The sequence below is a fragment of the Perna viridis genome, chromosome 4, assembly GCF_037379345.1.
Source record: "Perna viridis isolate PV_CMFRI_1.1 ecotype Kerala chromosome 4, ASM3737934v1, whole genome shotgun sequence".
Taxonomy (NCBI): Eukaryota; Metazoa; Mollusca; class Bivalvia; order Mytilida; family Mytilidae; genus Perna; species Perna viridis.
This window is the reverse complement of record NC_142448.1, coordinates 851,168-871,610: the sequence shown is the minus strand read 5'-3', so window position 1 is coordinate 871,610 and position 20,443 is coordinate 851,168. Positions and strand designations below refer to the sequence as shown.

General features: G+C 34.7%; 1 protein-coding gene across 3 annotated transcripts; it reads right to left on the bottom strand.

Moving 5' to 3' along the window:
- Positions 1-405: 405 nt before the first annotated feature.
- Positions 406-20,031, bottom strand: LOC148618365 (heat shock 70 kDa protein 12A-like). 3 transcript variants are annotated; one of them, XM_088577212.1, is made up of 10 exons: positions 19,940-20,031; positions 11,986-12,047; positions 11,182-11,700; positions 10,619-10,738; positions 7,346-8,181; positions 7,029-7,053; positions 6,280-6,581; positions 5,605-5,832; positions 5,047-5,203; positions 406-2,877 (listed from the first exon to the last, which is right to left on the bottom strand). In XM_088577212.1, exons 4-10 carry the CDS (start codon positions 10,695-10,697, stop codon positions 1,853-1,855), a joined length of 2,652 nt encoding a protein of 883 aa, XP_088433338.1. In that variant the 5' UTR covers positions 10,698-10,738; positions 11,182-11,700; positions 11,986-12,047; positions 19,940-20,031; the 3' UTR covers positions 406-1,852. The 3 variants fall into 3 exon arrangements, with proteins under 3 accessions (XP_088433338.1, XP_088433336.1, XP_088433337.1); XM_088577210.1 differs by having other exon boundaries at positions 11,580-11,700; XM_088577211.1 differs by lacking the exon at positions 19,940-20,031 and adding an exon at positions 18,861-19,920 and having other exon boundaries at positions 11,580-11,700.
- Between the last annotated feature and the right edge of the window lie 412 nt (positions 20,032-20,443).

Below are 20,443 nucleotides of genomic sequence, written 5' to 3'. Positions count from 1 at the left end.
TTATTATAAAATTGAAGCAAATATTTATACGGCTTCAAGTTCTCCCTTAGTCATACATGGACAAAGACTCTTTAGTTAAACCACTGTTGAATCCTGTGTTCCTGTGTCCTTATGACCACACAATCAGACCAAAGCATCAACATAGTAGTTCACCCAAAACCAAGGTTCTTTCACCTCTACTAAATAGAGTTACCAACAGAGCCTTAAAATGGAGCAGTCCTGAGAGACGCAAAAAGGGTATTCAAGACTGTGATAGAAACAGTTTGTATTTTCATGTGATTCAAACAACTTGTATCTTTCAGTACTAATGGACCCCATATATTTGTTTAATGGCTAAATCAGATAACTAGCAAGTTCCATCCCTATAAAATGCAATGCTGTCAAAATATTTTAAATAAACAGAAACTGAAAACTTTTGGTAAATAACATTTTTACTATTCTAAACTTAGACAAAAACAAGTACGTTACACAGTTTTCAACATGTGTTGTTAATTGTAAATATGTGTATATGTATTAAGATGACAAACAATGATATGAATACACCAACTGAAACTAGGTTTTTGTACTGTTTACAAGTAACACATTGTAAAGAAGTCTTATTTAAAAAAAGATAGCCAACTCAGTAAAATTTGTTCTTTTTACTTATAATTTTCTACTGCGTCGGAAAAAGAATACTTGTTACAAGTATTTGTTGGTACATACAATGTATGTATAACATGCAGTACCTATACTTTAGCTGTTGTTGCATAAATATAAATTGATTCAAAAAGTTCAAACCTTCTTAAGTTTGTAACATGAATATAACCATACATAACACAGCAAAAAAGGTAAATTATCATGACTATGAGCTCATGATTCATACCTATTTATCATAAACTAACAGAGTACAAAGAACATTTTACAAATATTGTACATCAATGCTATAAAAAATAAACAGGATTAATGCAGAAGATTTGACATGATGCTCGTCTGTTGAGATGCACGTGGGGTGACGAAAAAGTACTCTACTAACGGGTTGACTGGCAGAAAAATAAGGATTCATTTTCCCTTCAATATTAAAGCATATAAAACTTTGTCTCTCAAATACTATTTTTAGCTATTTTAAGTCTACATCTAAAAATTGTCAGGCAAATTAAAGAATATATTTAGTTTTGTCATGAAGCTCAACAGGAGAAATCCAAGATGGCGGGATGACGCGAGGGTACTAGCGGGGGCTACAGATACAGAGAAAAATATCCATTCATTCCCTCAAGACAATCAAAACTCGTTCCCAAATAGTATCTGTATATGAAAGAATTGTATCTACATTAGGGAGTGCTTTCGTGCAGTAACCCACCTTATTTAATCAAACTATTTCCCGTTTGGCGTCCCCTTCAGCTTCAGAAACTTTTCTTCTAAGGTGACGTGAGATATTCATACGCATGAGATGGCCGGTGACTGTAACAATTTGCACCACGTGATCAACAGTCCGAAGAAACAAGTCATTCAATAGTACGTCAATATTTCACGGATTTCTAAATAAAGTGGAAGATGCGAAATTTCCCTTGCATGCTGTTTGATTAACTATCAATTTCATGGTTATTTTTACTCTTTCCCATTTCACGTTTCACTCTTTTCCATTCCCAATGTTATTAATCGCGGATGCATGTGAGTGCTACCGCAAATTATTATATTTAGAAAGATTTTCATGTGATGTCTAGGTCAATTTCAGCCACTGTCGTGGCTTTATTGACAAAAATGATAAATAATTAAATTTGATACAATTATAAAGTAGTACTATTCTAATGAATATATTGTAATTATTATTTAGGAAATGCAGTATATTTATAGCACATGTAGGAAATTTGAAATTTCAAATGCATTTGAAACAAGTTTTTTTACCATTTCTGGTTTCCTTATCAAACGCAGAAACAACAATTTCTGTAAGTCCAAATTCCATTTGTATAACAATTATCCTGTTTTTACTGCAGCTTATATCCGGCATTGTCACACGCAATGTTCCTACTGATCTGACATTCTCATCAATAGTAAACATTGGATTGTCTGATGTTGATGCATAAACCTCAATGGTAGCCTCTGAATCGTACGAGTTTGATGGGTGACACTCAATATAACGAACAGTTTTTCCAACTGTTAGTGATTCGCCTATCTTTACAAGCGGGTTGAAAACGTCGGAACATTTTTCCTCGCCTCTATCATTACAGGTTTTCAAACGAATCGGATGAATACTTGCGTTGAATGGAACATTTGTACTTATGCCATATGTTCTAGGACACTTCCTTTCTCGGATGAGTAGCGGGTTGTGTCCGAACATCACAGCGCCTTTGACTATTGCACTCACAGCTTCAGGTGGACATATTACATTCTTGAGTGGAAAGTTATGCTTAACACGCTGATATAGTAAGTCACATTGTGAAAACCCGCCGACCATCAATATTGAATTTATGTCTTTTATGTTTGGTTTAGCCAATAGCAAATTTAAAAGGTTTATTATTTCAAGAATTGTTGTTTCAAATAATGATACAATAAAGTCCTTCTTAAATCGCAGTTTTTCTTTAACAGATCTAACATTCGGTGAGTAAATTGATCCTTTTAGAGAACTTTGTAAGTCATTCCTTACAGAAGAGGGAAACGCAATAGTGACATCCCTTGTCACGTCTTTTTTTTTAGCCTCAAATGTTTGTTTGATTTCTAAAGCATCCTCTGCATTTTTGTCTATAAAGTTTTGCCATTTGTCATTTCCAATTATTTTTTTTAGTATTTTCATGAACTCATTGTCGATAACAGTACCACCCCAAGGTCCACCTATAGGCTTTTCTAGCTCCTTTAAGCTCCATCCCTCTAGCACCTCATAACAGGTTATATCAATAGTTCCCCCTGCATGAATATAAAATGTTATTCTATAAAAAAGCTACTGCAAATTAAATGCAATGAAAAGGAAAGGAAATCGACAACATATTTGTCCAGTGACACAGACATGTTTTTCAACAGACAGTTGACATTTAAATGAAAAAAAAAAAAAAACCAAAAAAAAAAAAAACCAAAAAAAAAACAAAAAACAAAAAAAAACAAAAAAAAAAAAAAACCAAAAAACAAAAAAGGTACTTGCCGACTTATTTCATCACTATGATGAGGCTGACTTTGCATTTGATCTGAACACAGTAGAGCCAGATAATTTGATGTCAGTTTTTCCTTTATAGATGACGTTTTGTCATAAAGTAACTCTCAATTCGGGGATTTTATACATCGCATCTTTCATAAGAACTTCAGATAAAGGATACCTTTTTTTGCACCGTGCAAGACTTCTTACAAATAGGCTTCTGGTACAGTGTTATGTTATTACAAGATGAAAGTCATCGCTACGAATTCGTTATGGTCGTCATTATAAACTCATGCATCGTTAAAATGTATCATTTCATTTGGAGAATGAGACTGACTTGTTTACCGTGTCATTGTTTAACATTTATGAGTTGCTCATAAAATGACCCCGTACAGGTAGACAAAAAAGGAAAACAATGACACAGTGAACAAGTCGGTTCTTCTGATGCAGATGAAATGAAATATCATAAAGATGCAATGAGTTCATGATGACGACCATAACCAATTTTAGCTATGACTTTGACCTTGCAACAAGAATAACACTGTTCAAGACTCCTATCTGTAAGAAGTCTAGCACGGTACAAAACAGATCTGACTCATCGATGTTCTGATAAGAGTGTTGGAATAGGTCAGCAAAGGACACCTACCATATCGGTACACCTGGTGCATGCTTCCAGTTTTAAGTGGAGTCCGTGATGCTAATCTATGTTCGTTTCTATGTGCTTGCTTCCAAATATACAGAAGAAGATGTTTACAAAATGCTGGAATTTTTAATCGACAACAATTTTGTCCACTGTGGTGGACGCGTTTTTCAAAAAACGGTCGGCATTGCAGTTGGAACAAATTGCGCTCCTCTACTTGCTGACCTATTCCTTCACTCTTATGAGGCTGACTTTTTAGCTGATCTGATCCAAAAAGAAAGAATATTTTTTAGCTAGATCCTTTAATCTCAGTTTCCGCTATATAGATGACGTATTATCTTTAAACAATCCTAATTTTGGTGATTTGATACATCAACCCCAAAGAATTTGAGATAAAGGATACTACAGACGCTGTGACGTCAGTCTTATATCTTGACCTAAACTTAGAAATCGATGGTAAAGGAAAACTATTGACCAAACTTTACGAAAAACGTGATGACTTTTCATTCAGAATTGTCAACTTTCCTGTTATTTGTGCATCATCCTTTCAGCACATGGAGTGTTCATATCGCAACTCATACGTTATGCCAGAACTTGCCGAACTACGCAGACTTTTAGTATCGAGCTAGAATTCTAACAAATTGGCTTCTGAAACAGGGTTATGTTGCTACAAGACTGAAGTCACAACAGAAGTTTTATGGTCGTCATCATGAACTCGTGGATCGTTATGGTGTATCCACCTGCGCCATGAAAACTGATTTTTTCAACGTGTCATAGTTTTCCTTTCCTTATTTGTCTACCCCGGACTTGACTTTTTATGAGCAACTCGGCGGGTTTTCTAGAAAAGCAGAGGACGCTTACCCTACCGGTGCACCTGGTCCATGCTCCCAGTATTTAGTGGAGTCCGAGTTGCTCATTTGCTTTTGTTGCTTTGTGTGTATGATTTTAGTTACTTTATTTTCTTTGTTGTGTATGTCTGATTTCCATGTCTGGTCTTTGTCCATAGATTGTATTCTTTTGATTACCGCTATATCTTTGGCTCCCTTTACTACTCTTTCTAGTTATTTCACGTTCTTTGTTGTTTGTGTCTTTTCACGGACTAAACGTTATCCCTGGAATATGCTCGTTTTGAGTACCAATCGCATCCTGGTTCCCTTGATTTCCCGAGACAAAGCAGGAAAAACCTGTTGTAGACCTTGTCTAGAACTAAATGCATGTACAAATGAAGTTTCATTCAAAAAATATTTCCTCGAAAGTTTTAAATGCTTGAATTGCATTTCAAAAAATAAAAGCTTTTTATTCTTACCTCCACAATCAAGAACAATGAATTTTTGACCAACGCTGAATGATTCTAAATTACAATTTTCTAAACCTTGTGACCTTTGGACGACCATTTCCTTGCAACAAAGTGCAGCAGCCTCTGGTTCATAGGCCAGAGTCAGTAAATCATCTGGTATTCCTGCCTTCAAATATTTGTAAAAATTTGGTAAGGAAAAATACATTTGAGATTTTTTTTTCGATCTAATTTTAAATCGTTAATTTAGCTTTTGAATAATATATTTTTATGAATAAAATTTTAAGAGGTATAAATACTTTTATACATAAATCTATTTTCAATATAAAACGAAAACCCCTAATGTTATTTCACTTAAAATAATCTAACGACCGTTAGAATGACCTTGACCTTCGTGATAGTTCTATCTCCTCCATTGGGCGAATTTGATTGGCATGTTGTTTGGTACTTATTTACGGTTATTTTCTGCATTTTTGTTTCAAATTCTGTATTCAGTATGTTTTCTTTCAGTTTTAAATATTTGTCTTTCTTATAATAAACTAGGCAGTAAATAAAGAAGGAAACACTGACCATTTGTGCAGCTTTTCTCATGAACTGTTTAGCTTCGTCAGACCAAATAGCAGGAATCGTTAGCACCCAATGAACATCATTGTCTCGAAGATTCAAATGTTGAACCCGGCAAGATGTTTTAAAGTGGTTAATCATAAATTTAATAGACTCCGAGAACACTTTTAATGCTTCCATTTGGTGACCTCTGCCATCCTCCAACTTCATGTCGCTCCTAAATTTTCGTCTATTCTGAATATTTGTAGCAAAAGTAAAGATATGGGCACAGTAATGATAGATTATTTGTAGCAAAACTAAAGATATGGACACACAAATAATCGATATGTTTGTAGCAAAACTAAAGATATGGGCACACTAATAATCGATTATTTGTAGCAAAACTAAATATATGGGCACACTAATAATCGATTATTTGTAGCAAAACTAAAGATATGGACACACTAATAATCGATATGTTTTAATTCTTATTATATAGACAAAGTAATAATTTCCTGTACTAATAAAAGCAAATGTATTGGTTAAATATGTTTGCGTAGATTTTGTTATTAAAAGTACCACAATACCAGCGTAAAATTGAAACAGAAAAAAAATGAACAAACAGTCTTATGCGTATTTGATATCAGTTTAGAAATTAAAGGTTTATTTATTGTCAATGATAGATAATAGTGCATTACTTACTTCTCTTTTAAACAGTTTCATTTTGAATTGTTCGAAGAAAATGTAATCTCGGTGCTCATTATCATCAGTTAGCTCAGAAAACTTTGCTTCTGCCTCATAACCGAAACTATTAAATGACCCATCGCTGTTAAATAATATCGAGGTTTTCGTTTTTTGGCTTACATAATCACCAGTGTGCCATTTTATATTCATATGTATTTTGGTTGGATCTTTCTTGTATTCATCTGTAAAGGAGTACGCATAACCAGAGTATGTCGTTCCAAAGTCAATAGCAGCAACTATCAATGCCTTCTTCTTTGAAGCTGTATAAAAATCCACAAGAAAAGATTTAGAACTATCAAGAAACAACAACTGCTTTGATGCTTACCGACAGATTCAAATCTCACATCAATGTTAATGTCATAAATGAACATACAGAACTTCCATAAAATTGAATACTTAACGCCATATGATATTTTTGTGTGATATAGTGGTTATTTGTTCATTTAACAATTTGCTGACCAGAGAAGTCATCATATCGTATGTCAAAAGTTGAAAAATACCAATATACGAATATCAAGGGCATACGTCAAATCTTACACATCGCTGTTTTATTATTTTTATGCAAATTAAATTCTCAACGACAACTGTTTCGCTGTAACGCAAAGGTAAAAGACGTGAGATGTTATATATCATTGAAGAAAAAAAAATATTTCACAGTTTGGTTAATAGGTAAGGCAAAGTTAAGTTCCTACCGACATCTTACTTACCTGGTTCGATTGTTGATAATTGTGCCTGAAACATTATCATAAAGTAATGTTATAAATGTTAACATACTCTTACTCTAAAACTAAATTAAAATGTGTTTTGTTTAAATCAAACCATGCAACACACACAAAAATGCAACTGAAACGTAAGAACAAATACTTTCTGTAAATAAGGGTGATACATATCTCAGTCCTTTTATTCGTGATGGGCAAGCCATATAGAATTTGAATGTAGGACACACAAATAAAATATTCAGATATTCTTTGTTACAAATGTTGTATTTATGTTAGTTCGAATTTGTACATATATTTTACTTCACCTCTAAATAAGGTTCCAATACAGTCAATGTAGTGCCTTGATTTTCTTGTGACGTTAATTTTTCTGTTACGGTTTGCCAATCATTAAGGCGTACTGAATGTCTTTGCCCTGCAGACGGCATCATTGTTTTTGGCTGAGGACATCTGACGAGTGAATGAGAATCTATTTGTCCTTTTGTCATTAAATCTGTTGACTGGAAGATCTGAGTAGAAGAGTTAGTATTTATCTGCGAACTTCTATCATAAGGATGGGTTTCCCTTCGACTTACACCTTGCAATAAATTTAGTGACATGTTTTTTTCCATTTGGATCAATTTTTGCCTTGTCTCTGTTGTTAAATTAGGCGGTGGCTTTGCTTTGCTTTGTTCTGCCTGAGGCAAAGCTTGTGTTACAGGTTTTGATTTTGGTAAAGGTTTCGGGGCTGTTTTTCCTGAGTTTATTTGCCCTCTTTGGAACAGCCCTGATTGTTCTTTTTGTCTAGTTACATTTAAGCTTGCATCTTGCTTAAGTGCCTTTGTACGACTCATGGAAGGCTGAGGTTCTGACGGGTTGGTGAAATTGTCGGAAGGGCTATTCTTTCTTGGTTTAGTTTGAAGTTTTGAACCTGTCGATTCCGAATGATTCTGTGATTGCTGCTGTACAGACCCAGACTGACTTCTAGCACAACATTTTACTGTTTGTAATTCTTGTCTGTGAGTTGTTGTGTCATCGTTTTTTCTAGACTTGCCTTGCTGTCGATGTCCCTGTTCTGGTAATTGTTTATGATTCCCATTAGCCATTTGCTGTTGCTGAAGTTGACTAAATTCGTTTCGCTTCCTTTCATGATTTCCAGTGTTATCTAGCACAAATGTCAATTAAAATATATAATAAACATGTCATTATATATGGTCATGTTTGTATACCAAAGTCTTCAAGAAGAACTTTATTTTATTATTTTACTTTAAATATTTAATACTTGAAAAGAAGTACACCTAGCAGAATGATATAGCAAACCCCCCCCCAAAAAAAACAACAAAAAAACAACAAACCCCCCAAAAAACAAAAACAAAAACAAACAAACAAAACATATAATTTTACAACTGGGTGTTTTTTTACGGATTATTAATAAATCAACGTTGAGGAATCAAAACATACGAAATTTATTTTGTAAAGCAACATTAAATAATTGAGTTCTCATGCTTTGAACGAAAATTGAAAATGATATGATCCAGGGATAACGATGTAACACACACAGCAAAAAGCATGTAATAACAAACATATCACGTAGATAGAAACAGAAGCAAATACGCATACCGAACTCCACTTAAATCTGGAAGCATGGACCAGACCGGTAAGTATCACATCTGGGGTAGAGGAAAGAGGAATATTATGTCACGGTGATCAAAGCAGTTATCATGTTGCAAATGTCGATGGATACACCATTGATAATGATTCACGAGTTCACGGTGACGACCATAAAACTTTTGAAATGACAATTTAATTGGTTTTACCTAATAGCCATTATCAGAATTTTGATGAAAATCCGTAAAGCAATTACGGAGGAGTTATGAATTCAAAAATGTGACGATTGGAGTGATGAAATGACAAACAAACGGACATACTGTTCAGTATATATCTCCGGCTTAAAAGCGAGAAGTATAAACAAATAGAAAGCAGATTTGAAAATGTTGTATTGATTCTTTCTGTGACAAAATAATTTTAAGTGTAGTTTAAACCAGGTGCACCGGGTCCATGCTCCAAGTTTTTAGTGGAGTCCGAGTTGCTCATTTGCTTTTGTTACTTTGTATGTATGTATGATTTAATTAATCTATGTTCTTTGTTGTGCATGTCTGTTGTCCATGTCTGGTCTTTGTCCCTGGATTACGTTCCTTTGATTACCGCTATAACCTTAGTTCCCTTGATTACTCTTTGATAAAGTTCGATTATTCACCGATATGTTTTTCCCGGTCAAGTTCTAACTTTTATAGCTATTAAGCTATCGTAGAAATAGAGATGTGTGGTTTACACGTAAAACCAACAAAGGATAAAGCTCTCATCTTATGACTACTTTCTACGGAAAATCTGATGATTTGTTATTCATACAGTTTTAAACATATATGTGTGGTAATGTTAAACCTCTGCACGGAGTACTCATCTATCATATCATATAGAAAAAGTTATTTTTCTGAAAAATCTATGACTGCCAGCATGAACTTGCACTTGCAGACCGAAGTGATTGACCAATATTAAACGAACAGACAGATTTGTTCGATTGTAATAGAAGTTTTCTTCCTAGATTATATCTGACAAGAATGACAAAAATAAGCAACATAACGGACGTTTCCAAAAGATAAATGACGGTATCCCAGGCATTGGATATACCGTTAATTGTTATAATGGAGCCGGTAATGCTCTTTAACATTTTGTGGTTATTTGTTTCCGACCATGTTGTTTATCTTCTTATCAACAATTTCTGTTGTCTTTTCTTTACCACATTCATTTCTGATTTTACACACGGATAAGGGAACAACAAAAATACACCACGAAGAATTAAAATAAAAAGTTACAAATAGTCATTTCATGGACATTAATTACGTTGTATCATACCACCAACTTTAAGCCGACTCTAAAACAATGAGTAATGATCGCTTTTTCAAAGCTATTCTTTTCACTGATAAGAACATTGACTTACCGATTTAGACATAACATCTAAATCACAACCGGTATATTCACCCCGCAAAGGAAGAGGGAGGTTTAGCCTTTATTTAATCCACTATTTCGTGTGAAATACCTATACCTTGTCAAGGCCTTCGCGGTATTATCTACTCCGGTGATATAATATTTATTTTGGACTTGATTATGTATAGGATTAGTGTTCGATAATATTGTTAACAACTTTAGGCCAGTAATCAGATGTCACCTCATTCCTCCTTTGTATCATTTAGAATTCATAACTTTCCAAAACCACGCCATACATTTTTTATGAATTGTTTTCAGAATGATGAGTCATGGATTATGCACCTATTAGTTTAACCACAGATCAAAGTGAACTCTGAGTTTCCTTATCATGTGTTACCTATTTTGTTTCCATAGCTCCATCAAAAGTTTTGTTTCAAACAAACTCGATAGTGTGATTTCTCTTTTATAACATAATTTCATATTAAAATACCCCTGTTCATGTTTGTAAAGTTATAACTATTATTACACCAAATAATGTTTATATGGCATTTAGAATGGGTTCAGTGCTTCAATACCCAAAATATTAGACTATGTCATATAAATTAAGATTCACTTACATCTTAAATCATTTCTGCAATAAGGACATTCATCACTTGCCGGATCGACCAGTTCAAAACAACATGGACAAGGACGCATATTTATAAAGTTTTCAAACTAAGACAGGAAGCTTCTAAACACTACAAATTAGGGGGAAAATAATTAAAAATAGGTATGAAATATATAGAACATGACAATAACATAGCTAACATAGCATAGTATCTTACAGTTTGGAGTCAAGATGTAATTAAACTAAGAAAGAAAACATTCATGAAATGTCAATAAAACAGAACGAGCATTGAACAAATTGATGTAAGCAAGGACATGCATTTTGTATAACATGAATGAAATGAGGCAGAATGTGGCCTTTAACTGCTTATATTTGTAAATATAGCTTATATTTTAACAAATTACATAAAATGTACTCATGTTATGTTTATACTACTAAAAGGATTATGTTTCATTTATGACAATTTTTGTTAAGAATAAATACATAATTGTTCTGCTACTTTGCACCCATGGTAAAACCTATTTGCGCAATATTAGTTGATTACATATTACTTAAAATAAGTAAAATTCTTACACAAATATGTTTTCATGGAATATACATCGACTATTGCATGGTCACTTGGGACAACAGTTTAGCTTGAACAAGCTGGTTAACACCCTTCAGAGGAACGTATCTTTCATAACAAGTCAACGGTGTCGTAGGGCAAAATCCCTAAATCGATGGCCTGCGGTGTCGTAGGGCAAAACATCTAAACCGGTGGTCTGCGGTTATTATTTCGTTCGATTCTTAAATTCGTGGATTTTGTCCTCCCTTGAACCGCGTAAATTGGTACCCCACGAACAAAATAACTTTCACAGTACTTAGAATTTAACCAAATCATTGTATTGTACTAATAAGGATTGTTTTTAGATGAATATGTCTTTGTATCTCGTATGATGAGCTAAGTAAACTTATCTGCTTGTTCTCATTACCTTGTTTGTAAAATCATTATGCTAAGTACGTTATGTTGCGGGAGTGAATAAACTGACACTTCCAAAGAATGAAGAGTTCGTATAGCTCAATTTTATTGATCAAGATGCCAAGATGACATCCCTGAAATATACATTTAACCATATATAAATATCAAAATAATACAAAATAAATACGGTAACTCTATATCTTTACAGTCACATTTAATAAAAAATTAAAGCATATGTAAATCTAAATATTCTCCATTTACACTATGTATTTAATATTATCAAAAATGTAAATTTATAAAACTTCTTTATATAGAAATTTATGACATATGCAACAAATACATTAGTCCTTACGATGTCATGGAAAATATGATACCCAACACATAAATATTTCAAAAACAACACATAACACAAAGCTTACCCTATATGTGATGCAAGGGTACTGATTGTGGTTAATGCAAACTTTCACATGGACAAACAGATCTGTAAAACAAAATATCTACTTATAACATATCATCGGCAGTTCACGATTACCGATAATTGACATTTAAATGAACAAATCGATATTCATATCAATGATTAAACTAGCGTAACTTGTAAATATAAACAATGATTGATTGCTTAATATTTGTACGAATGTGGTAAAGTGGTAATTTTGGTATGTATGTATATTTATAGGTTTACTTGTGCATTTTCATTGTGTTAATTATTTTATATTTCAATACAGATTATATTTGTATTGTAGTGTCCTGTTCAAGGTATATTTGTACTGGGAGTAGATTCAGGTAGTTCAGGTATTTCAGGTTCGCTCAGGTGTGAAATTTGTCAGGTGTTTTAGGTTCAATTTCCTGCTGTGTTTCATCTCGATCGGAAGCGCTCCTAGGGTCAGAGTCTTCCCTGACTTCACCAACAACATCAGGTTGGGCGTCCCCGCTTGAGTCTGTTCCTGATACATCTACGTCGGTTACAATACCGGTATTCTGACCATCGGTTTCAGAAATAACACTGGATGTGGTGCTATAAACGTCTGGTCCAAGAACTACCCACACGACGGAGTATTCACTGGAGATACTTTCATCTGAGTCCTCCTTGGTTGGCAATTTCTTTGTTTGTAGTCGATTCTAGGTCGAGGACTAGGTTTGGGTAATGACTTCTTGGGCTCATCCGGCGCTGGATTTTGCTGTAACAGATATCCAATAGGCAATAGTAGATTCCGGTGAAGTGTACGTTTCCTTCCATTACCAGATTCAGGTTGAACCGTATAAACTGGAATTTCTGTATTAGGCTGATCAAGAACGATGAAAATATCTTGTTCCCACCTATCAGCAAGCTTATGCTTTCCGTCGAATGCCACCCTTTCCACCAAAACTCTATCTCCAGGTTCTACTTTAGCTCCTCGGCTCTTCAGGTCATAACGTTCTGTCTGTTTCTGTCTAGCCTTTTCTGCGGCTTTTGATGCTAATTTATATGCCCCAACTACGTGCTCTTTCAACTCTTGAATATATTTTGACTGTGACTTAACTCCTTCTCTGTAGTAAGTCCAAAAGCAAGGTCAGCTGGTAACTTTGGTTCTCGTCCAGACATCAAGAAGTGGGGTGATTTGCCTGTAGCCTCATGGCGAGTGCAGTTGTATGCATGCACTAATGATGACACGTGGGCTATCCAGTTAGTCTTCTTGTCTGGATCCAACAGTTCCCAACATTCCCAATGAAGTTCTATTGAAACGCTCTGTCATTCCATTACCCATTGAGTGGTACGGTGTTGTACGGGACTTCTTAATTCCTGCTAGTTTGCATAACTCCTTGATGAGTTTACTTTCAAATGCTGGTCTCTGATCTGAATGTATGCAGCTGGGAAATCCAAAGTTGAAAATGAATGAATTAAACAGAGTCTCAGCAGAGTCACTACTAAAATATCTCGTTGCTCTGCTTTTGATGGTTGTAGTGAAAGGTAGTCGATACAGATTAACTCAAGTGGGTGTGTAGACTGGATGTTAACAAGTGGTGCTGTGTCGGGAGTTTTCTTACGTTTGAGGCAACGCTCACAGTGCCGGATCCAATTCTTAATATCTTTATTCATTCCTGGCCATTAGAGTCTATCCCGGAGAAGACTAACGGTTCTATCTCTACCCGGATGGGCCATCTCATCATTAAGTAAGCCCAGTACTGCTGGTACATGTTTCGTCGGCAATACAAGCTGACATCTTTCTTTTCAATCAACTGTGATCTTTCTATGAAGTATGTTGTTAATCAACTTTAGGTGTTCATACTGTCTTCGGATAGGACTGCTTGGAACTTGGCCTTTCTTCGGGCGTTGTCCAGATTCGATGAGCTTAATCCATAGTTGAAGTTCCGGGTCACTGGCTTGTGCTATTTCCCAGTTAATATCTCTGGAAACATCAGTGTACGTGTCTATTCCGGCAATGTCAACTACATCAGGTGTTATGGCTACTGTATCCACAAGTAAAGGTTGGATGGAGTTGTAGATAGTTCTGACAGAGTCTTTATCGATGCCAATTGGAATGCGTGACATGGCATCAGCATCCGCATCGGATTTATCTGGCCAGTACAGAATCTCAAATTCGTAAGTTGCTAATCCTGCAAGCAAGCGATGATCAAATGCATCCAACTTGGCGGTTGTCAAACCATAGGTGAGTGGGTTACTGTCCGTCATGACTTTGAACTGATGTCCATAAAGGTAGTCATGGAATTTGTCTACTATGCCCCACTTCAATGCTAAAAATTCCAACTTGTGTGCAGGATAGTTTTCCTCTGATTTGGTTAGACATCTGCTTCCAAACTGAATTACTCTGGTTTCTTCCCCTATCTTCTGATGATGTTAAACAGCCCCTAATCTTAGCGAACTGGCATCTGTGTGTAAGTCAAAAGGTTTTGTGTAGTCTGGGTATGCTATAACTGGAGCACTTGTAATGAGCTCATTCAGTCTGTTGAACGCTGTTTTCTATTCTTCTTTCCATTCCCAAGATTCTTGAACTTTGGGTTTCCTTCTTCCGCTTTTCTTGATTTGTGAAGGCATCAGTTTTGTCAGTGGTCTGACAATTTGACTGAAATTCCGAATAAAACGTCTATAGTATCCTACAAAACCAATAAAACGTAGTACATCTGCTGGTGATGTTGGAGTTGGCCACTGTTTAACCTTTGTAACTTTCTCAGGATCTGTTTCTACACAAGACTCAGAAACTACATGTCCACAGTAATTTACCTTATTCTTGAAATAGTAACATTTGTTTGACGACAATTTTAGATTGGCTTCCCGGATTCGTTGAAATACTAAATTTAGCCTTTCTAAGTGTTCTTCATAAGTACGTCCAAAAATAATAAAATCGTCTATGAAGATGCAGCAAACTTGTAGATGTAAATCGCCTAATGTATCTTGCATACGCCGCTGATAGGTGGCTGCAGCGTTGGTAAGTTCGAATGGCATGCGGATATATTCATAAAAACCAAGAGGACCAACAGTGAAAGCTGTTCTTTCTTTGTGCTGTTCAAATATTCTACTTGATGATACCGGTATCCCGACTTCATATCGATGGTACTGAAGTATTTATCTCCAGCTAAGCAGTCTAAAATATTTTCTATTCTTGGTAAACTGTAGGCATCTCTCTTGGTTCTGTTGTTGAGCTGACGAGACGATAATCTACGCAGATACGTAAAGATCCATTCCTTTTCTTCACAAGAACAACATTCCATGACCATGGACTATGAAACTTGGTTATGATGCCTCCTCGTAAGAGTTGATGGTTATGAACTATTTTCCAGTCTCAATTTCTTCTGATGTGAAGTTGTCAAGTGAAAAGTTGACTTGATCAAGAAGAGGAGGATCAAACTCTTTGGTGTGGAAATCTGGTGTGTCTTGAATCATTACAGGTTGAATCTTACAAAGTATAGCATTAGGTGGAACTGTAACTGTGCCTGTTGTAACCTTAGAAATCTTAACATCAATAAGGCCATTCTATTGAAAACTATAATCAATAATTATTGGTTCGATGTCTAAATCTGAGGGTACAACTGATGACTTGGTAGGTTGAATCAAAGCAATTGTACGATAATATGGTATCTCCTTTGTTAACATCGCTGTCATTGTGATGTTGGTATTAGGTAGAATTCTTGTTCGGTGTCTTTCTTCTGACTTCACTAATGCAAGTCGATGGTTGTTTCTCTCAAGCTCCTTTTATCTCAAACTTATGCATCGAAATGATGAATACCTTGGCGTGGTAAGGTTTGCTGTCTACTTCAATATATCCAAGGTATGGTAAATGTTGTCCATCAGCACATTCAATTCGTAGAAGTGATGTAAGTGGTTGAAGCAATAAGTCTTTCAGATAATCATCATAATACTGCCCTACAAATGGTGCTAACTGTGGAACCTGTATCCAGTAAAGCTGATGTTTTTATGTTGTTAATAAAAATACATGTTTCTGATGGTAAAGTCCAGGAGGCAAACTGACTTTAGAAGTATGCATAGGGCTGGTTGAAGGTGTCTAACGTCTTCCCATTAACATGAGTATACTGTATACATTAACGGGCCAAATGTCCTTCTCGACCACAGCGATTACATGTCATCACAGGGTAGTTACTAGGTTTTGGTTCTTCTATAGATTAATGTTGTTCCATCTGATTATGTTGCTGTTGTTGCTGCTATTGATACTGTTGCTGTTGAAAACCTCCGCCTCGACCTCTATAATTGTTCCATCTCTGATAACGTTGAGATCCTTGGTTGATACGAAGCTGCTGATATTGACCTCTTCCCATGTACATAGTCTGTTGAATGGACTCTAGTTGTTCTAACCTGGTGTTGATCTGTTTCAATACTCCAGAAAACTCTGATTCACTTTCTTTGTTGGTAGCAATGGCCTGCTTAACAGTGAATTTTCTTGTAGGGTGATTGACCTGGTATTCCTTCTCTAATTTCCTTAAGGCTATGCGTAGGGCATCGAAATTCTTGTGTTGCTCCTTCTCAAAATGGCTGATATCTTTAATGGCTGACTTTGATCCTTTCCACAACATATCATAAAGCATTTCATCTGCCTGAGTTGGGTCTACCTTCCCTGGCTGTAGTGCTTTGTCCAAGATGGCTTCTAGACGACAACTCCAAGCAGCAACGTTCTCGTCGTCCCTCTGTTTGGCATGGTAGAACTCTTGACATGATGGTTTCTCTGTCATCAACACTACCAAACACACTATCCATCTTAGCTATGATCTGTCTTAATGTTGCCTGGGGTCCAAATCTCATGGCTATCATACCGGCATCACCTTTTACTGACTTCCTGATGGCTTGGATCATGACTTCTTCTGAATGAGTCTTGTCCTTTCTCAACCCTTCAATCTCATATGGGTATGTTGTTTCACCAGTCTTCTTATCAGTACTTCCAGAAAAGATGTTAAGTCTTAGAGGCTGAAATGATTGGAAAGTTGTCACTGGTTTGGAAGTTGATGGCTCTGGTTGTGATTTTGTCTTAACAGCCGCCTGATGCATTGCAAACTCTGATTCATTGCTGAAGATCTTCTGGGGTATCAGCTTTTGGTGTTATATTCATCTTCTTAAGAGTCGTAATGAGACCTTTGTACTCTTCAGGTATTTCCTTTGACATGTTGTGTTGATAACTAATCCTAAAGTAAAATAAACCACAAAAGAGGGGGAAATCAGAATACTGAAGAAGTACCTACAAAATAATCTAAAGATCTACCAAAAGAAACTAAAATCTACAAGAAAAAACCAATATCTACAAATGAAGACAAAGTATCTACAAAAAAAATAAAATAAATCACTTACCTACAAAAGAAATAAAATACAAATACCTATAATAGAAATAAATCACAAATACCAACAATAAAAATAAATCACAAATACCTACAATAAAAATAAATCACCAATACCTACAATAAAAATAAATCACAAATACCTACAATAAAAATAAATCACAAATACCTACAATAGAAATAAGTCACAAATATCTACAATAGAAATAAATCACTTACCTACAATAAAAATAAATCACAAATACCTACAATAGAAATAAATCACAAATACCAACAATAAAAATAAATCACAAATACCTACAATAAAAATAAATCACCAATACCTACAATAAAAATAAATCACAAATACCTACAATAAAAATAAATCACAAATACCTACAATAGAAATGCCTACAATAGAAATAAATCACTAATACCTACAATAAAAATAAATCACAAATACCTACAATAAAAATAAATCACAAATACCTACAATAGAAATAAGTCACAAATTCGAACTCGTACCGCTGTGACATCTATGGCAACACCGCCTGCATTAAATCCAGCGCCCTAGACCACTCGGCCAGCTAGGCTATATAAAAATATAGCTTTCGCTGGCCGGGTCATTCCTCCTCGTAGGATTAATCTAGGGCTGTAACTTAGTACATGATTAATGGTAGTACGGGACAGATCATCTAGGTGTTATTATGTAGGATAGAGGATCAAATTAATGATGTATGTCACAACAAATCAATATTATACAACGTCTCAGAATGTGACGACTCTATTCGCTACACTGCTCCATCGGATCAAATTGATACAGGGAAGATAACGTAAACTTATAGAAGGGTCTAGGGCGCTGGATTTAGTGCAGGCGGAGTTGCCATAGATGTCACAGCGGTACGAGTTCGAGTCCCGCGGAGGGAACGACCAAAAATTTGCATCGCAAATTTGACAGTTCTAACATCGTTGGGAATTTTTCAGACCCTTCTATAAGTTTACGTTATCTTCCCTGTATCCACTTGATCTATAAGAAACCTAAAAATAAGGTGACTTTATCTAAAGTCTATACAACTGTTCAGTAGTCAAAGTATATCTACTAACCTCAACAAAGAAACTAACTAACCAAGATACGAAAATAAGTTTAGCAAGCAGGATACACAATTATGGTACAACTAACTACAATAAATTAAATATGAAATGAAATTCAGAAGAAAGTCACTAGGGAATAAACTAACTATAAGAAAGAAATGAATGAAAAATTAGTGTCACCAATATGGAAATAAACACCTAAAATAACTAAATAGAGTATTACTTACTAAATACACGAATGGTAAGGTAAGTGTAGGATAAAAATATAGTAATTATATAAATAATGAAAAGTTAAAATAGATCTTCAACTGAAAATTAAGTAACAATTATGCAGGTACAAACGTATATGCCAGTAATCAAAATCTGAAAGTATAGAGATTTATCAAGTAAGAACTAAATTAAATTAAATAGGACAAGTAAATATATGTTTCAAGAGGGTACAAACCTTTAACACTGACATGTAAAAGTAGCAATACGTGTATAACTTCACATGATAAATAAAGCAACAACTGCTCCAAGTACAATGTAACTACTGAAAGAAAAGAGTATAATTATCAATACACAAAAAATAATCAAATATAATGATCAACTGATACTACAAGTATTTATTATACAATATGCATGCATGCATATATAAACCGGATGAAACACAAAGTCAATATGTACTGAAAAAAAATAAGTAAAGTATAATAAAATAATATTAAAGGACAGACAACTCTAGCAAATGAGACTAATAATCTCCCCTGAAAATCAAATGATGTGTATAAATGATTATTAATCAATAAATCACACACACATACACACGCACACACACAAAAGGAAAAGGATAATAAAATAATATAAAAAGAAAGACAATTTTAGCAATGAGACTAATAATCTCCCCTGAAAAACAAATGGTATGAATGAATGATCAATAAATCAATACACAAAACAAATGATTGATTAAATCAATGAGTTCACTACAGAAAGCAAAGCATAATAGGAAGGCAAATAGAACACAAACAAAACACTTGGTGGTTAAAGCAAGTAAAGCAATCAAAGATAAGGCAAACTACAAGTATGACACAAATAATATCAACACAAAGCAAAGATAAGACAAACTACATGTAGGAAACAAATATCAATACAAAGCAAAGATAAGACAAACTACATATAGGACACAAATATCAACACAAAGCAAAGTACACAAGTCAAACGTCAAAAGGTCAAAAAGTCTAACAAGACTACACACACAAGTAATGAACAACTATCAGCGACTAGTAGTCAAGGACAAAAAAGATCAAAGAAAACCCAGTGTTTTTTTATGTAAGAACCCTAGGTGCATGCATGTTTTGAAAGAGTAATCAAGGGAACCAAGGTTCAAAAGAATGTAATCCAGGTACAAAGACCAGACATAGAAAACAGACATACACAACAAAGAACATAAAGTAACTAAAATTTTCTAATTTTAAGATTCTTTGGTTTGTAAGAATCAATCAAATCTCGCACGTGTAAATTATCTGTCTATTTCACCATTTGACTTACTTCCTTCATCTGCAAAATAAATGCGTTTTTCTTCCTGGTTCAAATAAGGATCTTTTAATGTAAACTACGTCTTCTTTGGTAGACCTAAATATAGACTTTTCGTGTACTGAATATATGTTTACAATACACAATAATCTTATATGGCAAGTTTATAACGTGTTTTTTTTTTATTTCGGGAGCACTGTTCGTATCACTGATTGGTCTTTTATTGATGTAATGTAAGGTTTCACCTACCCTCTGTTGTTATTGAATGTTGAAATAATATGTTCAAAGTTCATATACCACATACTTTTTTCTCTTGTTTGCATTTGTTTTAATACTCCATGAATTTTCAACGTTTTAATCATTTGTACGATTGACAGAAGTTTATTTTTAGCTAGCATGACTTAGTATAGCAGACTTATAATAGACAAACAATAGGTCAAATATCAATCTAGTTTAACTTATAAAACATCCTTAGGTGATATATGGAAGATATCTTAGAAATCAACTGAAATTTAGGAC